At 43.3% G+C, this 16619-nt stretch overlaps 1 protein-coding gene across 1 annotated transcript in view; it reads left to right on the top strand.

Annotated features, from left to right (window-relative positions):
- The first annotated feature begins 333 nt into the window (after nucleotides 1–333).
- Nucleotides 334–16619, top strand: part of TACR1 (tachykinin receptor 1) — a 203229-nt gene continuing 186943 nt past the window's right edge. Inside the window, exon 1 of the mRNA XM_004473444.3 lies at nucleotides 334–2706. Within this exon, the coding sequence (XP_004473501.1) occupies nucleotides 2318–2706 (389 nt within the window). The 5' untranslated portion in view covers nucleotides 334–2317. The remainder of the gene's footprint in view (nucleotides 2707–16619) is intronic.

Raw genomic sequence — 16619 nt, 5'->3', positions numbered from 1 at the left:
GGAAAATTAAAGGTGGAGAAGTAATTCTCTCGCTCGCGATCTCTCTCTCTCTCTCTCACACACACACACACTTTCCTCTCCAGGCATGGCCACAGGGCCTCAGTCCTACCAGGAGGCTCTCCCACTCCGCCTCTCTAAACGAGGAAGCACTCTTCTCTTTAAGGCATCCTTGGAGTTTTCTCCTCAGCGTTTAAAGGAGCCTGGGGAGGACAGAGGCAGAGAGAGCAAGGCGCAGTTTCCATAAACGCTGGCATCCCAGCTCTAACAAAGCCAGCACCAACTAGTAGATTCTCCGCCCCAGGAAAAGATCCGATTTTTAGCCCTACATAAGTCAGTACAATAAATTTCCGAGCCTGGCGTGGCTTGCTATGAGATTCTTTGCGCGCTGGCCAGAGAGGCGCGCAACCCAGGGCTAGTGCGTAAAGCGCCGCTCCGGGAGGAGTGCGGGCGTGCACCAGCGCAGCCTCCCCGCCCTGGCTGAGCCGCTCACCCCGCTTCCGCGCCCAGTAGCTCCGGGTCTTTGCAGTGGAAAGGTGGGGCGGACCGGGGCAGAGGTGTGTATGGGTCCCGGAAAGACCTCGAAGGTTCAACTCCCCACTCAACCAATCTCCCGCAGCAGTCGGGCTAGAAACAGCTGCGGAGCTCAGCCCATCTCGGCTTCTCCAAAACGGCTCTCACCACCTGGCAAGCCCTTCCCCGCCTCCTCCCAGAGCCTTGGCCTTGGAGAAGAGGCTTCAATCCCTCCGGTGCGGGGTGGGGTAGGGGTGGGTGGGATGCGGGCGCCCTCCAGTCGTTATGCAAACCTGGGTGGGAGGCGGCGGGGAAGAGCCCAGACGCCGCTCGCGGCCGGGCCCCGGCGCGCAGTCCCCGAATAGCCGAGGCTGCCAAGTCCCCGGGCGCGCGGCGCGCGCGAGGCCGCAGTGGGAGCTGGCGGAGAGCCCAGAGCCGCTCTGGGAGACACGCTGCTTATAGGGCTGACTTCTGCGCTCACCAAGCTTCGCAGGGAGCCTAGTCAGTGCCCAGTGTCAACTCGGAAGTCTTAGCCCGAGGGCACAGCCGAGCCTCTCTTGGACCTGGAAGCCAAATCACCAGGGGTGGTTGGGGAAGGTGTCCCCAAAGCTTAGAGCCTGTGAACCCCTTTCCAGGGGAAAGGGTCTGCCAGGGAAAGGGGCTGGGGATCTAAGGAGTGTTTTCTAAACCCGGCCTCAGGAAAGTTGTTCTCCGGACACTTGGAACCAGCAGGTCTTGGCCTCTGGCTTTTCCATAACAGCCGGGGCGAGCTGGCAACGCGCTCCTGCCAGAGCGCGGCGGCGAGCACAGTGCTGGCACGTCGCCCCAGCACTTGTCGGACTCCCGCCGCCCCCGGCAAGGCCCTCTGCAGGGCTGTCGTAGCGCTCTGGCCAGCGCTCCCTGGAAGTCAGTGTCCTCCACCCCAGCCAAATCCTCCTTTTCTCTCCAGCACTCTTGGTGCAACTGTGGTCCCAGCTGCAGGCCCCATCTGGTGCCTTCACTCCGAGGCCACCTAACGCCGCCTCGCGGAGTGCTTAGGGCAGCCGGCTGGCAGACGCCCACAGCAGGTGCCCCACGGCAAGAGGCGTGGTGGCTGCGGCGGCGGGGTGAGCCAGGGGCCCACAGCTGGTGCAGCTGCCGCGCTGCGCACGGGGACTGGCGAGTACGCAGCCCAGGTACTGCCCCTTCCCGGTGACGTCTCTGCAGCGGGTTATAAAAGCCTCGCGCGCAGCCTGCCGAGGTTCTGCGAACTCCCAGCCGAGCAGAACCCGCGCCAGGAGGCGCCTGCCAAGCTGCAGAAGGTGGCGGCGGCGGCAGCGGTGGCGGCAGCGAAAGCAGAGGAAAAACATCTCCAGCCGGACACGGGGTCCCAGAATCCCGGCGGTAGACTCAGAACTTTTACAGGTCCTGCTGTGTCAGGCCGTCTCCTTCGCCCGCGCTAAGTCCTCATGCAGCACAGGGCTTTCTTTGCCTTTCGAGCCGCAGGACTTGCAAGCAGCAGCAGGTGCAGAAAGGCGGGGATCTCCTGCCTCCTGGAACTCTGCCTTCTGCAATTTCGTTTCCTCTTGCGGCTCAACGCGGTAGAGACGCTGCTCCCATCCATCTGAACTCAGATGTTTCCTGCAGCTTGAAAGTGGAGGGATTCGGAGCCAGGAGGGGCAGGCACAGCTGGAAGCGTCTGTCTTCTGAGCTCCTGCTTGCAAGAGTTCTGCCCAGAAAGAGCCTTCCACCCTCCTCTCTGGGTTAAGGAGGCTCCCGAGGACCCTGCTGCAAAGCAGGGTGTACCGAGAGGGGGCCTAGCGTCGCAATGGATAACGTCCTCCGCGGGGACTCAAACCTCTTCCCCAATATCTCCACCAACACCTCGGAGCCCAACCAGTTCGTGCAGCCCGCCTGGCAGATTGTCCTTTGGGCGGCCGCCTACACGGTCATCGTGGTGACCTCCGTGGTGGGCAACGTCGTGGTGATGTGGATCATCTTGGCCCACAAGAGAATGAGGACGGTGACCAACTATTTCCTGGTGAACCTGGCCTTCGCAGAGGCCTCCATGGCTGCGTTCAACACCGTGGTGAACTTCACCTATGCTGTCCACAACGAGTGGTACTACGGCCTGTTCTACTGCAAGTTCCACAACTTCTTCCCCATCGCTGCTGTCTTTGCCAGCATCTACTCCATGACAGCTGTGGCCTTTGACCGGTAAGCTGGCCCTTGGTGGGAAAAGGAGAAAAGGTCCATAGAGGACCGTGGCCTGGCTGGGGTGGTTGGGAGTTGGATAGAGGATGGTCCAAGGTGGAAAGTGGACTGGCTTTTACTGACAGCCACCTGACTAGTTGTTGATGGGGAATATGAACTTATCTTGCTGCTTTCTTTTCTGTGTCCTTTTTCCTCTCTCCCCCTTTTTTACCCACCACCAGTCTCCCTCACTTTCATCACACACACCCTTTTTCTTCATTGAATCCTTTTCTTCCTCCCTCCTCCACTCATCTTCCTGACACTTTCCCTTTGATTCCTGCTTGGCTCTTTCCATATATCCTTTCTCTCCCTCACCCTTAAGGCCTGAAGGGGATACCCAGGGCTTACAAGGTTGGTCCAGGGGGCTGGCACCCCTGTCTGGGGACTTGGTAAATCCATCCAGGTCTGCTGCTTTAGTGGGCAGCCTCTTATTGTCTGTGTTTTGCTTGAAGATGCCTGGGCAGAATTTCTCATTCTTCACGTTTTCTGCTGTCACAGACTTTCTGCTCCCATCTCCACTGCCCAACAGAATTGGAAAATGAAGAGCATTTTATCTGTCATTAAATACTCAGGATTCTAATTTGGCTCCCTTTCAGCCATGGTAAGGTTTCTCATTCAGGAACGAGAGGCAACTGCGTTCTTCTTAAGGAATGCACAGGTAGAGAGGTTCAGGGAGCTCACCCAGGAGTTTTCCCAAAACATCTCTGGCAATGTAAGGTCAGTGTTTTTAGCTTGTTTGTACCCACAGAGAAACATGCTTGACAAAGGCAACCGAGATCCCCTCCTTTTCTGCAGCCAACAACTTAGGGTTTCAGAAGCTGCGTGAAAGTGAAAGGCTGGCATTTTCAAGCACTGGGTTTGTGTTCTGGAATGAATTGCTCCACAGGTGGCATGGTGGAAAATTGATTACTAGAGCCTCATCCTATTGGTACTGACTTCCCATGCTTGGCCTCGGTCTCTAAAGCATATGGCTATGTGTGCACAGGTATTAAATGCTTGCCTGGGACATGGAGTACGTATGTAAAACACCTGCCACTGTGGTTTTAAAATGGTTCCTTGGATGTCCTTACCAAGAGAAATAAATGTGAGAAATCCAAAGAAGGAACTAGGAGAAAAACTTCAAAAAATTTTCCCAAACTACTAAACTCCTTTGCACAAAGATTGCTGTGGTTTGCAACCGGTTTCACATCTTTTTCAGCTTCTGTAGTCAACGAACGCTTGTAAAATCAGGGAAGTGTATATTTCCATCCTCCACAGTGGTGCCTAAATGCAGATTTGTGAGGTCTGTGGGCACTCCTCTTTACGCCACTCTTAGGTGCTTGATATGTTGTGTGTAAAACAAACTGTAGTGGGTCACTTTTATGTAGAAGGTAACCGAATTACTAGAAGTGGTAGTGAAATGAATTAACTTGTAAACTAATCTCATGTGGTACCTGGGTTTTAGAGATTCCGTTTGCTGAAAGCAAGGTACACCTGTGCATCTTTAGGCTCTGCTCCTTTAACCTGACAGTGGCTCCCTTACACCCGTAACATGATATATAATCTAATACAGTCAGTGAAATCTGATGTCATTTCAGCCTTACACACGCTCTCATGATGATCCCTAAATGAGAAGGCAAGTTAGTATTTTCTACTGCACTGGGGCCTTGCATGGACTCTGGGAAGACCTGCCAGTCAGTGCGAACCAAATGGAGTGACGTGTCAGTGAGTGCAAAGCAGAGCCCTCTGCCTGATGGAGCACTAGCGTACAGCTCTTGCCCTTGGAAGGACATGCTCCCCAGCCCTGTTCTTTCCCTCGGAACTTAGAAGGTTCAGGAGGGAGTTAGGGCCAGGGTCTGCACAGTAGGATTGGTTAGGGAACCAGATTTCAGCTGTCTTGGCTCCATCCCCAGCTCCACAGTTGTTTGTCCCTAGGCTAACCTGACTCTAGAGACCCTAATCCTGCGAGAGACCTGGACCATGAGGTCAGAGGCTTGCAGGTGTCAGCGCTGAAGGGAATGGCAGCAGCCAGAAATGGCCCCATGACTCTATTATGCAGCTATGGCACACGGGACGTTTCAGTGATGTGCTCACGGTTACAGTTTATGGCAGAATTAGGACTGAGGCTTGGGGAACACTATCTAGCCCCTCCCACGTGAATTAATCACCTGCGACCAACGGACAGCATAGCACCCTATACACTTGACCATCCATCCTTCCCCAAGAATGTTTGTTTTGGAAAGGAAAAGTGCCTTAAGCGTTCTCCAAATGAGTTATGTCTCCTTTCTCCACTTTGGAAATGCAGACTTGGAGGAAATGTTAAAGCATCCTTTTGTTTGTCCCTTGAATTTTTAACAGACAACCTTTGGATCAAGTCTTTTAAAAAACACCAACATGGTTTTCCCGATCATAAAATTAAACTTGGCTCATTGCAGAAGACTTGAGGAATATAAAAAGCATGGACACAAAACTACAAATTAGCCATTACTTCACCATCCAAAAATAATGCCTGTCAACATTTGAATTTCTCTTTTCTGAAGACTATACTACACAGTTGAAGTCAGACTCTGTCTTTTTGTAGCTTACTTTCTTCTCATTGATTTTAATGGTGAACATTTCCCCCATGTTATTAAAAAGTCTTCAGAAACATAATGTTAACAGCTTATTATTATAGTATCTGAAAATGCTATTATTAATTTAACCATTTCCCTACTCTTGGGTATTTGGGTGATTTCTAGATTTTTTGCTATTTTTTAATCATTTTTCTTTTTTAAAGAAGTTGTAGGTTTATAGAAAATAATCATACAGAAAATGCAGGGTTCCAGTATACCCCCCACTGTTAACACTTTACATTATTGTGGTACACTTGTTCCAATTGATGAAAAAATATAATTGTACTAGTAACTATATAATTCATAGTTTATTAGAGTTTAGAGTTCACTGTTTATGCTGTACAGATCTCTGGGTTTAAAAAATTTTTATTATAGTAACATATACAATCTAAAATTTCCCCCTTTTAATCACTTTCAAATATATAACCTAGTAGTGTTAATTGCAATGAACAATTACAATGTTGTGCTACCATTACCATCATCCATTACCAAAACTTTTGCATCACTCCAAACAGAAATTCTGCACCCATTAAACATTAACTCCCCATTCCTTATCCTCACCCTGGCCCCTGGTAACCTGCATTCTCGTTTCTGACTCTATGAACTTGCTTATTCTAATTATTTCATATCATTGCACTCATATAATATTTGTCCTTTTGTGTCTGGTTTATTTCATTCAACATGATGTCTTCAAGGTTCATCCATGTTGTTCCGTGTATCTGAACATCATTCCTTGCTATTATTCAGCATGAAAAGGATTTTTTGCTATTTTGATTAATGCTCCAATGAAATTTTCTTTATGAGAATTTGTTTTGCATTTTTGTTTATTACCTGAGGGTAAATTCCTAGATGTGGAATTACTGGGTCAAATGAAACAAATTTTAAGAAACTCTCTCCTCTAATTTTGAAGGATTATAAACTCTGGGTAGAGCATGGACCATATCCATTCTGTTTTTTTAAATTATTATCTTTTTTAAAAGATACATAAATCACACAAAATGTTAAATTAAAAAATATAAGAGGTCCCCATATACCCCTCCCCATACACCCCCACTCTTCCCACATCAACAACTTCTTTCATTAGTGTGGTACATTCATTGCATTTGATGAATACATTTTGGAGCACTGCCACATAGTATAGATTATAGTTTACATTGTAGTTTACACTCTCTCCCAGTCTATTCAGTGGGTTTGGCAGGATATATAATGTCCTGCATCTCTCCCTCCAATATCATTCAGGACAACTCCAAGTCCTGAAAATGCCCCCATATCATTGCCTCTTTTTCCCTCCCTGCCTTCAGCAACTCCTGTGGCCACTGGTTACGCATCAATGATATAATTTCTTCCATTGCTAGAGTCACAATAATTCTATAGTAGAATACTAGTAAGTCTATTCTAATCCGTATTTTATTCCTCCATCCTGAGGACCTTGGGACAGTGATGCCCACTCTACCTCTAAATTGAGAGGGATCTTAGATCCCACATGGTTGTTGGATGGGATTCTCTTGCTTGCAGTTGTAGACTCTCTCGGTTGCTTAGTGTAGTGGTTGACCATCCTCACCTCCTTGTTAGCTGACCTGGGTAAGCCCAACGAACTGGAAAAGTAGATGTTGCAACTCTGCTGAGGCTCAGGGCCCCACTGGCACGTGGACAGTCCAGAGATTCAAGTCTCCTGGAAATATACCAACCCCAGCACCAACTACAGGTTCAGTAAATGTGACAAAAGAGGCATGTGTAGGTAGGGAAGTCACATCTGAGTCTAACTCCATCACACTCAAGAAAACAAATTCCAGTGTAGGGCCCAATGGCAAGGCACTGAACACCAGAGCCATCTTCCATGACTGTAGGGCCTGGGTGGCTCCATACCCCTCAGGAGCACCACCACCTGGGGTTGTATCTACTTTGGCTGTTTCTGAGATCCTGCTGAGATGTGTGTAAGCACAACCCCTCTGATGACCTCCTGACTCATTTGAAGTCTCTTTGCCATATAAACTCATTTGTCATTACCATTTTCCCCTTTTATTCAAAGTATTTTTCTAGTTACATCACCAGCCAGTGCTTGGTAACAATCCCTAGGTGCCAGGGAAGTTCATCCCCGAAGTCATGTCCCACACTGGGGGGAAGTAATGCTGAGTTTGGCTTAGTGAGTGGCCACATTTAAGCAACATGGAGGCTCTCAGGAGGTAACTCTTAGGCACCCTGCAGCTCTAGGCCAACTTGAAATTTCAAGCACGCAAGCTCATAAGCATAGTCATCAGTATCAAGGACCCATCACTGGACCATCCTTTTTCACTGGTCTTTGCCCTTGCACTTGGGGGATTGTTGCTGTTCCATTGGGGAATGCAGCAGAGCTCCCCATGATAGGAACTCAGCACTCCCTCAGTTGTCGTGTGAAACTCTACCCACTATGTTAATATCCAATGAACATCTGAACATATATATATACCCTATATGTATGCCCTGGAGAACTCCCTCCCATTCATGCATCCACCATCAATGACACCCCACACCAATGCTCCTCTCCTGCCATAGTTGAACCCCTCTGTGATCCAAAACTTCTTCAAAATCGAAGCCTAATATATTGCCAAATTCAAATGATAGGAAAATGAAATAGTAATGATAGGTTTAAAGATTACAAATAAAATACATAATAATTAAGAAAAACTAAAATAAAGTAAAAAATAAATTGGGCATTAAAAAAATTAAAAATATCATAAAAATTTTTAGACATCTTGCCTTTCATCACTGTAATAGATGTTGCCCTGTATGTACAGTGGCAAGGCAATCTCGTCCGTATCTTCATCAGTGTCTTACATCTTTTTAAATTATTATTGTGTCTTCAAAAAAGTTTTAGGTCACAGTAAAGTCACATATAGAATGTAAGGGACCCCCATACACCCAACATCTTCCTTTTCCCCCCTCCCCAGCAATGATCTTTTTACATATGGATTTTTTTACATTTGCTACAACTGATGTACAAATATTGAAATATAGCTACTACCCAGGGTTACATTATGGTTTATATTTTAGACTGTACTCTTTTATAAATTTTTGGTTACATTATGGTTTACATTTTAGACTATACACTTTTATAACTTTTTGGTGAAATTTAACATGGCCTGTATCCATCATTGCATGATCATGCAGACCACTTCCATTGCCCCAGTAACCCCTCTTCCTTCTATTCTATTCCTCTCACCAGTCCCCTTGGGGCCCACAGTGACAATCAAGCTTCACTGCTTGAAGGACCAGATTCATAGATACTTGCAACAATGCTGAGAGCTTGACACACTAGTCTGTCCTCCCGCACTGAAAGCCATCCATGCTCTTGAGAGACACCCTCCTCTCTGTTTGAGAACATCAGGTTTCCCCAGGATGGGGACACAACACCTTCCCACTCATTGTATGGGTCTCCACCCATTGATACAGCACACTAGGGCAAGATGAGCACTCACACTTCCTAGAAGCCTGCCCAGGTGCACGCTGTGCCAGATGCCCCCCATCAAACATCTTAAACCAGTAACCCTTCTCTATTATGTTTTCTAAAGAGTTTTCTTAACATTATAGTTTTAACCACATACCTGACAATCTCCATGTTCACCTGCTTCCCCTAACCCTCCCCCCAATTCCTTGGACCTTCTGCCCAATCCTCTCAACCCTAGCTCCCCTCAAGCCTGCAAAGCCCAACCTAATAGTATCCCTGTACCTCCATCATATCCCGTTACTGCACAACTACTTATCTCCACTTTATCATAGATTTCGCCTGTGTGGCTGTTGGCTCATAACCTTGCTCTCCCCTCCTATTTCCTGTAAGCCTATCTTCCAGTCTCTAGTTCTCTGGGATAGCTTGATTACTTAATTGATATCAGAGAGTTCATGTAGTATTTGTCCTTCAATGCCTTGCTTGCTTCACTCAACATAAGGTCCTCAAGATTCATCCATGTTATCCCGTGTGTTAGTGCTGTATTCCTTCTTACAGCTGAGTAGTATTCCATTGTATGTATATACCACATTTTGTTTGTCCATTCATCTGTTGATAGGCATTTGGGTTGATTCCAGCTTTTGGCAATAGTGAATTGTGCTGCTTTGAACATTGGTGTGCATATATCGATTCAAGTCCTTGTTTTCAGTTCTTCTGGGTATATACTCAACAGTGGAATTGCTGGGTCATATGGCTAATCTAGCTAATCTATAGCTAGATTTTTGAGGAACCACCCAACTGTCCTGCACAATGGCTGGATCCGTCTACATTCCCACCAGCAGTAGATAAGAGTTCCCATTTCTCCACATCCTCTCTAACACTTAGAGTCCTCTGTTTTTTTAATAGCTGCCAGACTAATGCATGTGATATGGTATCTCACTCTAGTTTTGACTTGCATTTCCCCAATAGCTAGGGATGTTAAGTACCAATCTTTTAATGTGCATTTTAGCCATTTGTATTTCTTCTTTGGAGAAGTGTCTATTCTAATACTTTGTCATTTTTTAAATGGGTTATTTGCCTTTTTATTTCAAGATATAGGATTTCTTTATATATGCTGGCTATTAGGCTCCTATCAGATATGTGGTTATCAAATATTTTCTCCAATTGGGTAGGCTGACTTTTTACTTTCTTGATAAACTCCTTTGAGGTGCAAAAGCTTTTAATTTTGAGGAGGTCCCATTCATCTATTTTTTCTTTTGTTGCTCATGTTTTGGGAATGAAGTTCATAAAGCCATTTCCTATTACAAGGTCCTGTAGATGGTTCCCTACATTGTCTTCCAAGGTCTTTGTGGTCTTGGCTCTTATATATAGATCTTTGATCCATCCTTAGTTGATTTTTGTATAAGGTGTGAGATGGTATTCCTCTCTCATTTTGTTGCATATGGATATCCAGTTAGCCAAGCACCATTTGTTGAAGAGGCCATTCTCTCCCAGTTGAGTGAGCTTGGTGGCTTTGTCAAATATCAGATGACTGTATATGCAAGGATCTATATCAAAACTCTGAATTCAGTTCCATTGGTCAGTATGTCTATCCTTGTGCCAATGCCATTTTGATCACTATATCTTTGTAGTATGTTTAAAGTCAGGTAGTGTAATTCCTCCAATTTCATTTTTCTTTTTCAATATGCCTTTGGCTATTCAGGGTCTCTTTCCTTTCCAAATAAATTCCATTGTTTTTTCAGTTCATTAAAAAATGCTGTGTTGATTTTTATTGGGATCACATCAAATCTATAGATAAGTTTGGGTAGGGTAGACATCTTAACGATTTTTAGTCTTCCTATTCATAACAGGAAATATTCTTCCATTTATTTAAGTCTTCTTTGATTTCCTTTAACAGTGTTGTGTAGTTTCCTGTGTATAAGTCTTTTACATCTTTAGTTAAATTTATTCCTAGGTATTTGATTTTTTTATTTACTATTGTAAATGGTAATTTTTTCTAGATTTCCTGCTCAGATTGCTCATTATTGGTGTACAAAAATGCTACTGATTTTTGTGCATTGATCATATAATCTGCACTTTACTGAACTCATTTATAAGTTCTAGAAGCTTTGTTTCAGATTTCTCAGGGTTTTCTATGTATAGGATCATGTTGTCTGCAAGCAGTAAGTTTTGACTTCTTCTTTTCCAATATGGATGCCTTTTATATCTGTTTCTTGCCTCAGTGCTCAAGCAAGCACAATGTGCACATTCTAACACAATGTTAAATAGGAGGGGTGATAGTGGGCATCCTTGTCTATTTACTGATCTTAGAGGGAAGATTTTAGGATTTCACCATTGTATATGATGTTGGCTGTGGGTTTTTCATATATACTCTTTACCATGTTCAGAAAATTTCCTTCTATTTCTATCTTTTTCATTGTTTTTACCAGGAAAGGGTGCTGTACTTTGTTGAATGCTTTTTCTGCATCTATAGATACGATCATATGATTTTTTTTCTTTTGATCTGTTTATGTGGTATATTACATTGATTTATTTTCTTATGTTGAACCATCCTTGCATACCATGGATGAAACCCACTTGGTCATGGTATATAATTCATTTGCTGTGTTGTTGAATACAATTAGTGAGTATTTTGTTGAGGATTTTAGCATCTAGTTTCATTAGAGAGATTGGTCTGTAATTTTCCTTTCTCGTGGTGTCTTTGTTTGGCTTTGGTATTAGGGTAATGTTGGCACCATAGAATGAGTTAGGCAATATTCCTTCTATTTCAATTTGTTTGAAAGGTTAAGCAAGATTGCTGTTAGCTCTTTCTGGAATGTTTGGTAGAATTCATCTGTGAAGCCATCCGGCCTGGAGTTCTTCTTAGTTGGAAGTTTTTTAATGACTGATTCTATCTCTTTACTTGTGATTGGATTGTTGAGATCATCAATTTCTTCTTTCATCAATGTAGCCTGCTTCTTATGTGTTTAAAGGAATTTGTCCATTTCCTCTAAATAGTCCTTCTTGTTGATGTATAGTTTTTCAAAATATCTTCTTATCATGCTCTTTATTTCTGTGGGGTCAGTGGTGATATCCCCTTCCTCATTTCTTATTTTGTGTATTTGTATCCTCTCTCATTTTTTCTTTGTTAGTCTATCTAAGGGCTTGTCAGTTTTATTTTTCTTCTCAAAGAACCAGCTCTTTATTTTGTTTATTTTTTTCTAGTGCTTTTTTATTTTCTATTTCATTTAGTTCTGCTCTGATCTTTGTTATTTCTTTCTTTCTTCTTCCTTTGGGGTTATTTGGGTTTTTTTTATTAATTCCTCCAAGTGTGCAGGTAGGTCTTCAATTTTAGCTCTTTCTTCTTTTTTCATATATGAATTTTTTCTCTGAATTTCCCTCACAGTACAGCTTTTGCTGCATCCCATAAGTTTTGATATGTTGTGTTGTCATTTTCATTAGTTTCAAGGTGGTTACTGATTTCCTTTGAGACTTCCTCCTTGACCCACTGTTTGTCTAAGAGTGTGTCACTTAACTTCCATACCTTTGTGTGTAATCTGGTTCTTTGGCCCTTGTAGATTTCTGGCTTCATTCCAGGGAATTATTTTGTAGGATTTCAATCTTTCTGAATTCATTGAGACTTTCTCTGTGGCCCAGCATGTGGTCTATCTTAGAGAATGATCTATGTGCACTTGAGAAGAATGTATATCCTGCTGTATTTGGTGTAATATTCTGTATATGTCTATTAGGTCCAGATCCTCTAATATATTATTCAAAGTTTTTGTTTCTTTATTGATTCTCTGATGAGATGTTCTGTCTAATGATGATAATGATGTATCAAAGTCCCCACTATAACTGTAGAGGCATCTATTCCTCCACTAGTGTTTCCATTGTTTGCTTGATGTATTTTGAGATGCCCTGGTTAGGTGCATAAATGTTTATGATTGTTCTTTCTTCTTGAAAGATTACCCCTTTTACTAATATAAGGTGTCCATCTTTGTCTCTCATGATAGTTTTGCATTTAAAGTCTATTTAATCCAATATTAGTATAGCTGCTCCTGCCCTTTTTTGGTTATTGTTTGCCTATAAGATTGTTTTCCAGCAATTCACTTTCAACCTGCTTGCATCCCTGGGTCTAAAGTAGGTTTCTTATAGGCAGCATATAGATGGGTCATATTTCCTTATCCATTCTGCCAATCCATGTCTCTCAACTGGTGAGTTTAATCCATTAACATTCAGTGTTATTACTCTCAAGGAATTACTTACATTAACCATATTTTCTTTGGATATATGTATGTCATATGTTGTTTTTATTTCTCTTTTTGTCATTTTAACTCTTCTTACACTCTCCTCCAACTCAGTTTCTCCTGTTTTTTTCTTTCAATCTGCGAACTCCCATTAGTGTTTCTTGGAGGGCAGGTTTCTTATTGGCAAACTCTCTTAATTTCTGTGTATCTGTGAATATTTTGCACTCTTCATCATTTTTTTTCTCCACCATTTTTGAATGCCAGCTTTGCTGGATAGAGTATTCTTGGCTGGACATTTTTTTCTTTCAGTACTTTGACTATGTCGTACCACTGCCTTCTTGCCTCCATGGTTTCAGATGAGAAATCAGCACTTAATCTTATTGAGCTTCTTTTGTGTGTGATGGTTCTCTTTTCTCTTGTTACCTTCAGTATTTCCTCTTTGTCTTGAGCATTGGATAACTTGATAAGTATATGTCTTCGAGTAGGTAGGTTGGGATTTATACTGTTTGGGTTGTGCTGCACTTCCTGGATATGTACATCTATCTCTGTCAATAGGTTTGGGAAGTTTTCAGCCATTATTTCTTCCAACACCCCTTCTGTCCCCTTTCCTTTCTCTTCTCCTTCTGGGATGTCTATAATGTGTATGTTTGTGCATTTTGTGTTGTCATTCAAATCCCTAAGTCCCTGCTGGATTTTTTCTGTCTTTTTATCTACCAGTTCTATTGTTTGATTTCAGATGTACTGTCTTCCAAATCACTAATTCTTTCCTCTGCCTGCTCAAATCTGTTGTTATTTGCTGAGAGTGTATTTCTGATTTCTTGGATTGTGCCATTCATCACCATCATATCTGTTATCTTTTGGGGTATTCTTACAATTTCTTCAGTATGCTTTCCAAGTGTTGTCTTAATATCCTTTATCTCTTCCTTCACTTCATTAAGTGAAGCTTAATGAAGCTTTGATTAGTTGATGTTCTGCTCCTTTTCCTGATTTTTAGTTTGCTCATTGGACTGGGCCATGTCTTCCTGACTATTGGTGTGGTTTGTAATTTTTTGTTGCTGTCTGGTCAACATTTTATCTTGATAGGTTTGTTCAGCTGATTATCCTCTCCTTCTAGTCTCAGGTTTTATTTAGTTGCTGTTTGTGTGTGTGTGTTAAGTTTTCTTTTTGACACTTTGTTCTTCTTATTCTATTTCCTTTTTGTTGTCTAAGTTCCCTTGGAGGAAAAAAATTATGGCCAGGGAAAACAAAAGAGTTAAGAAAAGAAAAATTATAATAGTACTATTGATAGTAAAAGTTAGCAAAAGAACTGTATAAGACCTAGGAGAATGAATATTAAGCTCATGTAGGCTGTGTAGAGTTATAGGAATAAAAAAGTGGAGCACCTACAATGAAATGGGAAACTGAATATGGACAAAAATATAGTATGAGTTAAAAGGCCAGCGTGATATGGAGAGAGGGAAAGAGAAAGGAAAGGACAAAAACAGAAAGAGTAAGTAAAAGATAGAAAGCAAAACAAAGAGAAGTGGAATGTACAAGCAACAACAGAAGGTGGAAGATAGAAAGATGTTGGAAGGAAAATAGATAGCATTGGTAGCCAAAACTAGTACACACAGAAAAGAGGATATCGAGGAAGGTGAAACACAGCAAACAAGAAACAAGCTGGAAGCACCTAATTTTTTTAAAAAATAAAGAAAGATGGAAAAAATGGGGGATAAAGAGGAAGGAAAGACAAGGGAAAAACAAAAAACAAAAAACAAACAGACAAACCCACAAGCAATGAGTCAACCAAACACTAAGAAAAAACAGACTTCCCTCTTAAGCCCCTGTGGAGCTCATCAGGTTGCTGGTGTTTATCAATTACCCTGCAACTTTCTTGCTACAGATTTTGAAGTGGGTTTTAGTGAGTAAACTAAGTTAAATTATATAACAAAAGAAAAAAATTTTTTAAAGGAAAAATAAGAGACCCAAGGGAAGTTAATACAGGGATAATATCTATATTTGCCCTGTCCTAAAGTATCAGCTAGATGTTTAATATCCCAGTGGTTCACTGCTCTAAGAGGAGTGAGGAATCAAACTAGAGACCTTGTATATTCAAGGCTAAAACTCCTTCACTGAGCTAAACTTTCTTCTTGGGTTAATGAGCTCTTCAGAAAGAGTCCTTTTCCTGGGGCAGGATTGACTTTTTGCAATTGGATAAACTATTGATTAGGAATCTGTCCTCCCTCCCCCACCCTCTTTTTTTTCTAACTGCTTTCTCTCCCAGGGCAGCAGGAAGCCATAGCCTGTGTGAGAGCTCCCTTTTGAAATTCACCTGGGACCTGGTAACTTAACTCAACATAGAAAAAAAAACCTCTCAGCCTTTTTGAGAGAGAGCACCCACACTTTTCCAGGAACTCTAAATATGCTCTTGGAAGCTTATTAAACACTTCCTACTGTTCCCCTCCCTTTGGTGAGTTGCACAGGATAGTTAATTGCCTGACTCCACCTTCTCCCAGACCAATTTTCCCTATCCTGGGGAGGTTAGGTCACTCAGGCTGCCTCAGCAGATTCACCTCTCCCCTCTTCCTGTTTTCTCCTCAAGCCAGCTGGAATGCTCCTCAAAGTTCAAAAATGGGGATCCAGACAATTGAACCCACACTTGAGAGACCCCTCTCCACTCTTCACCAGAACCATCCCACTCTGGAGTTAGTCTTCTCCAGCTGGGTGGGCTTAGCCATTGCACAGCTCCCACCTGAAATGCCAGAAACTCACGGTTTTACCTTTAGCAATCACTCTTTTTTTTTTTCAAATTCTACTCAATTTATTCATTTTTAAAAAAATATTACATTCAAAAAATATGAGGTCCCCATTCACCCCCACTGCCTCCACCCCACCACTCCCCCCACAGTAGCACTCTTCCCCATCATCATGACACATCCATTGCATCTGGTGAGTATATCTCTGGGCATCGCTGCACCCATGGCCTGTGGTCCACACCATAGCCCACACTCTCCCATGTTCCATCCAGTGGGCCATGGGAGGACAAACAATGTCTGGCAATTGTCCCTGGACCACCACCCAGGAAAATTCCAAGTCCCGAAAATGCCTCCTCATCTCATCTCTTTCTCCCATTCCCCTCACCCAGCAGCCACCATGGCCACTTTTTCCACACCAATGCCACATTTTCTCGATTATAAATCCACAATAGTTCATGAATAGAATATCATTAAGCCCACTCTAATCCTTACTGTATTCCTCCTTCCTGTGGACCTTGGCTTGGTTGTGTCCATTCCACATCTATGTCAAGAGGGGGCTTAGATTCCACATGGATACCGGATGCAATCCTCCTGCTTTCAGTTGTAGGCACTCTAGGCTCCATGGTGTGGTGGTTGACATTCTTCGACTCCATGTTAGCTGAGTGGGGTAAGTCCAATAAATCAGAGTGTAGGAGCTGAAGTCTTTTGAGGCTCAGGGCCTGGCTATCATATTGTCAGTCCAGAGATTCAAATCCCCTAGATATATCTTAAACCCCAGCAATCATTCTTTTTGTTGGTGCGCTCTCTAGGTCGATGCCCTCTCTAGGTCGATGCCCTGAAGCTTCCTGCTTTGTGGGTTCCCAAAACAGCTCACTCAGGCAGGATCTTCCCCCCACTCAGCTGT

This window comes from Dasypus novemcinctus, chromosome 17 (assembly GCF_030445035.2).
Source record: "Dasypus novemcinctus isolate mDasNov1 chromosome 17, mDasNov1.1.hap2, whole genome shotgun sequence".
NCBI classification, from domain to species: Eukaryota; Metazoa; Chordata; class Mammalia; order Cingulata; family Dasypodidae; genus Dasypus; species Dasypus novemcinctus.
The sequence above is the reverse complement of the archived record's forward strand: the minus strand, read 5'-3'. Positions and strand labels throughout refer to the sequence as shown.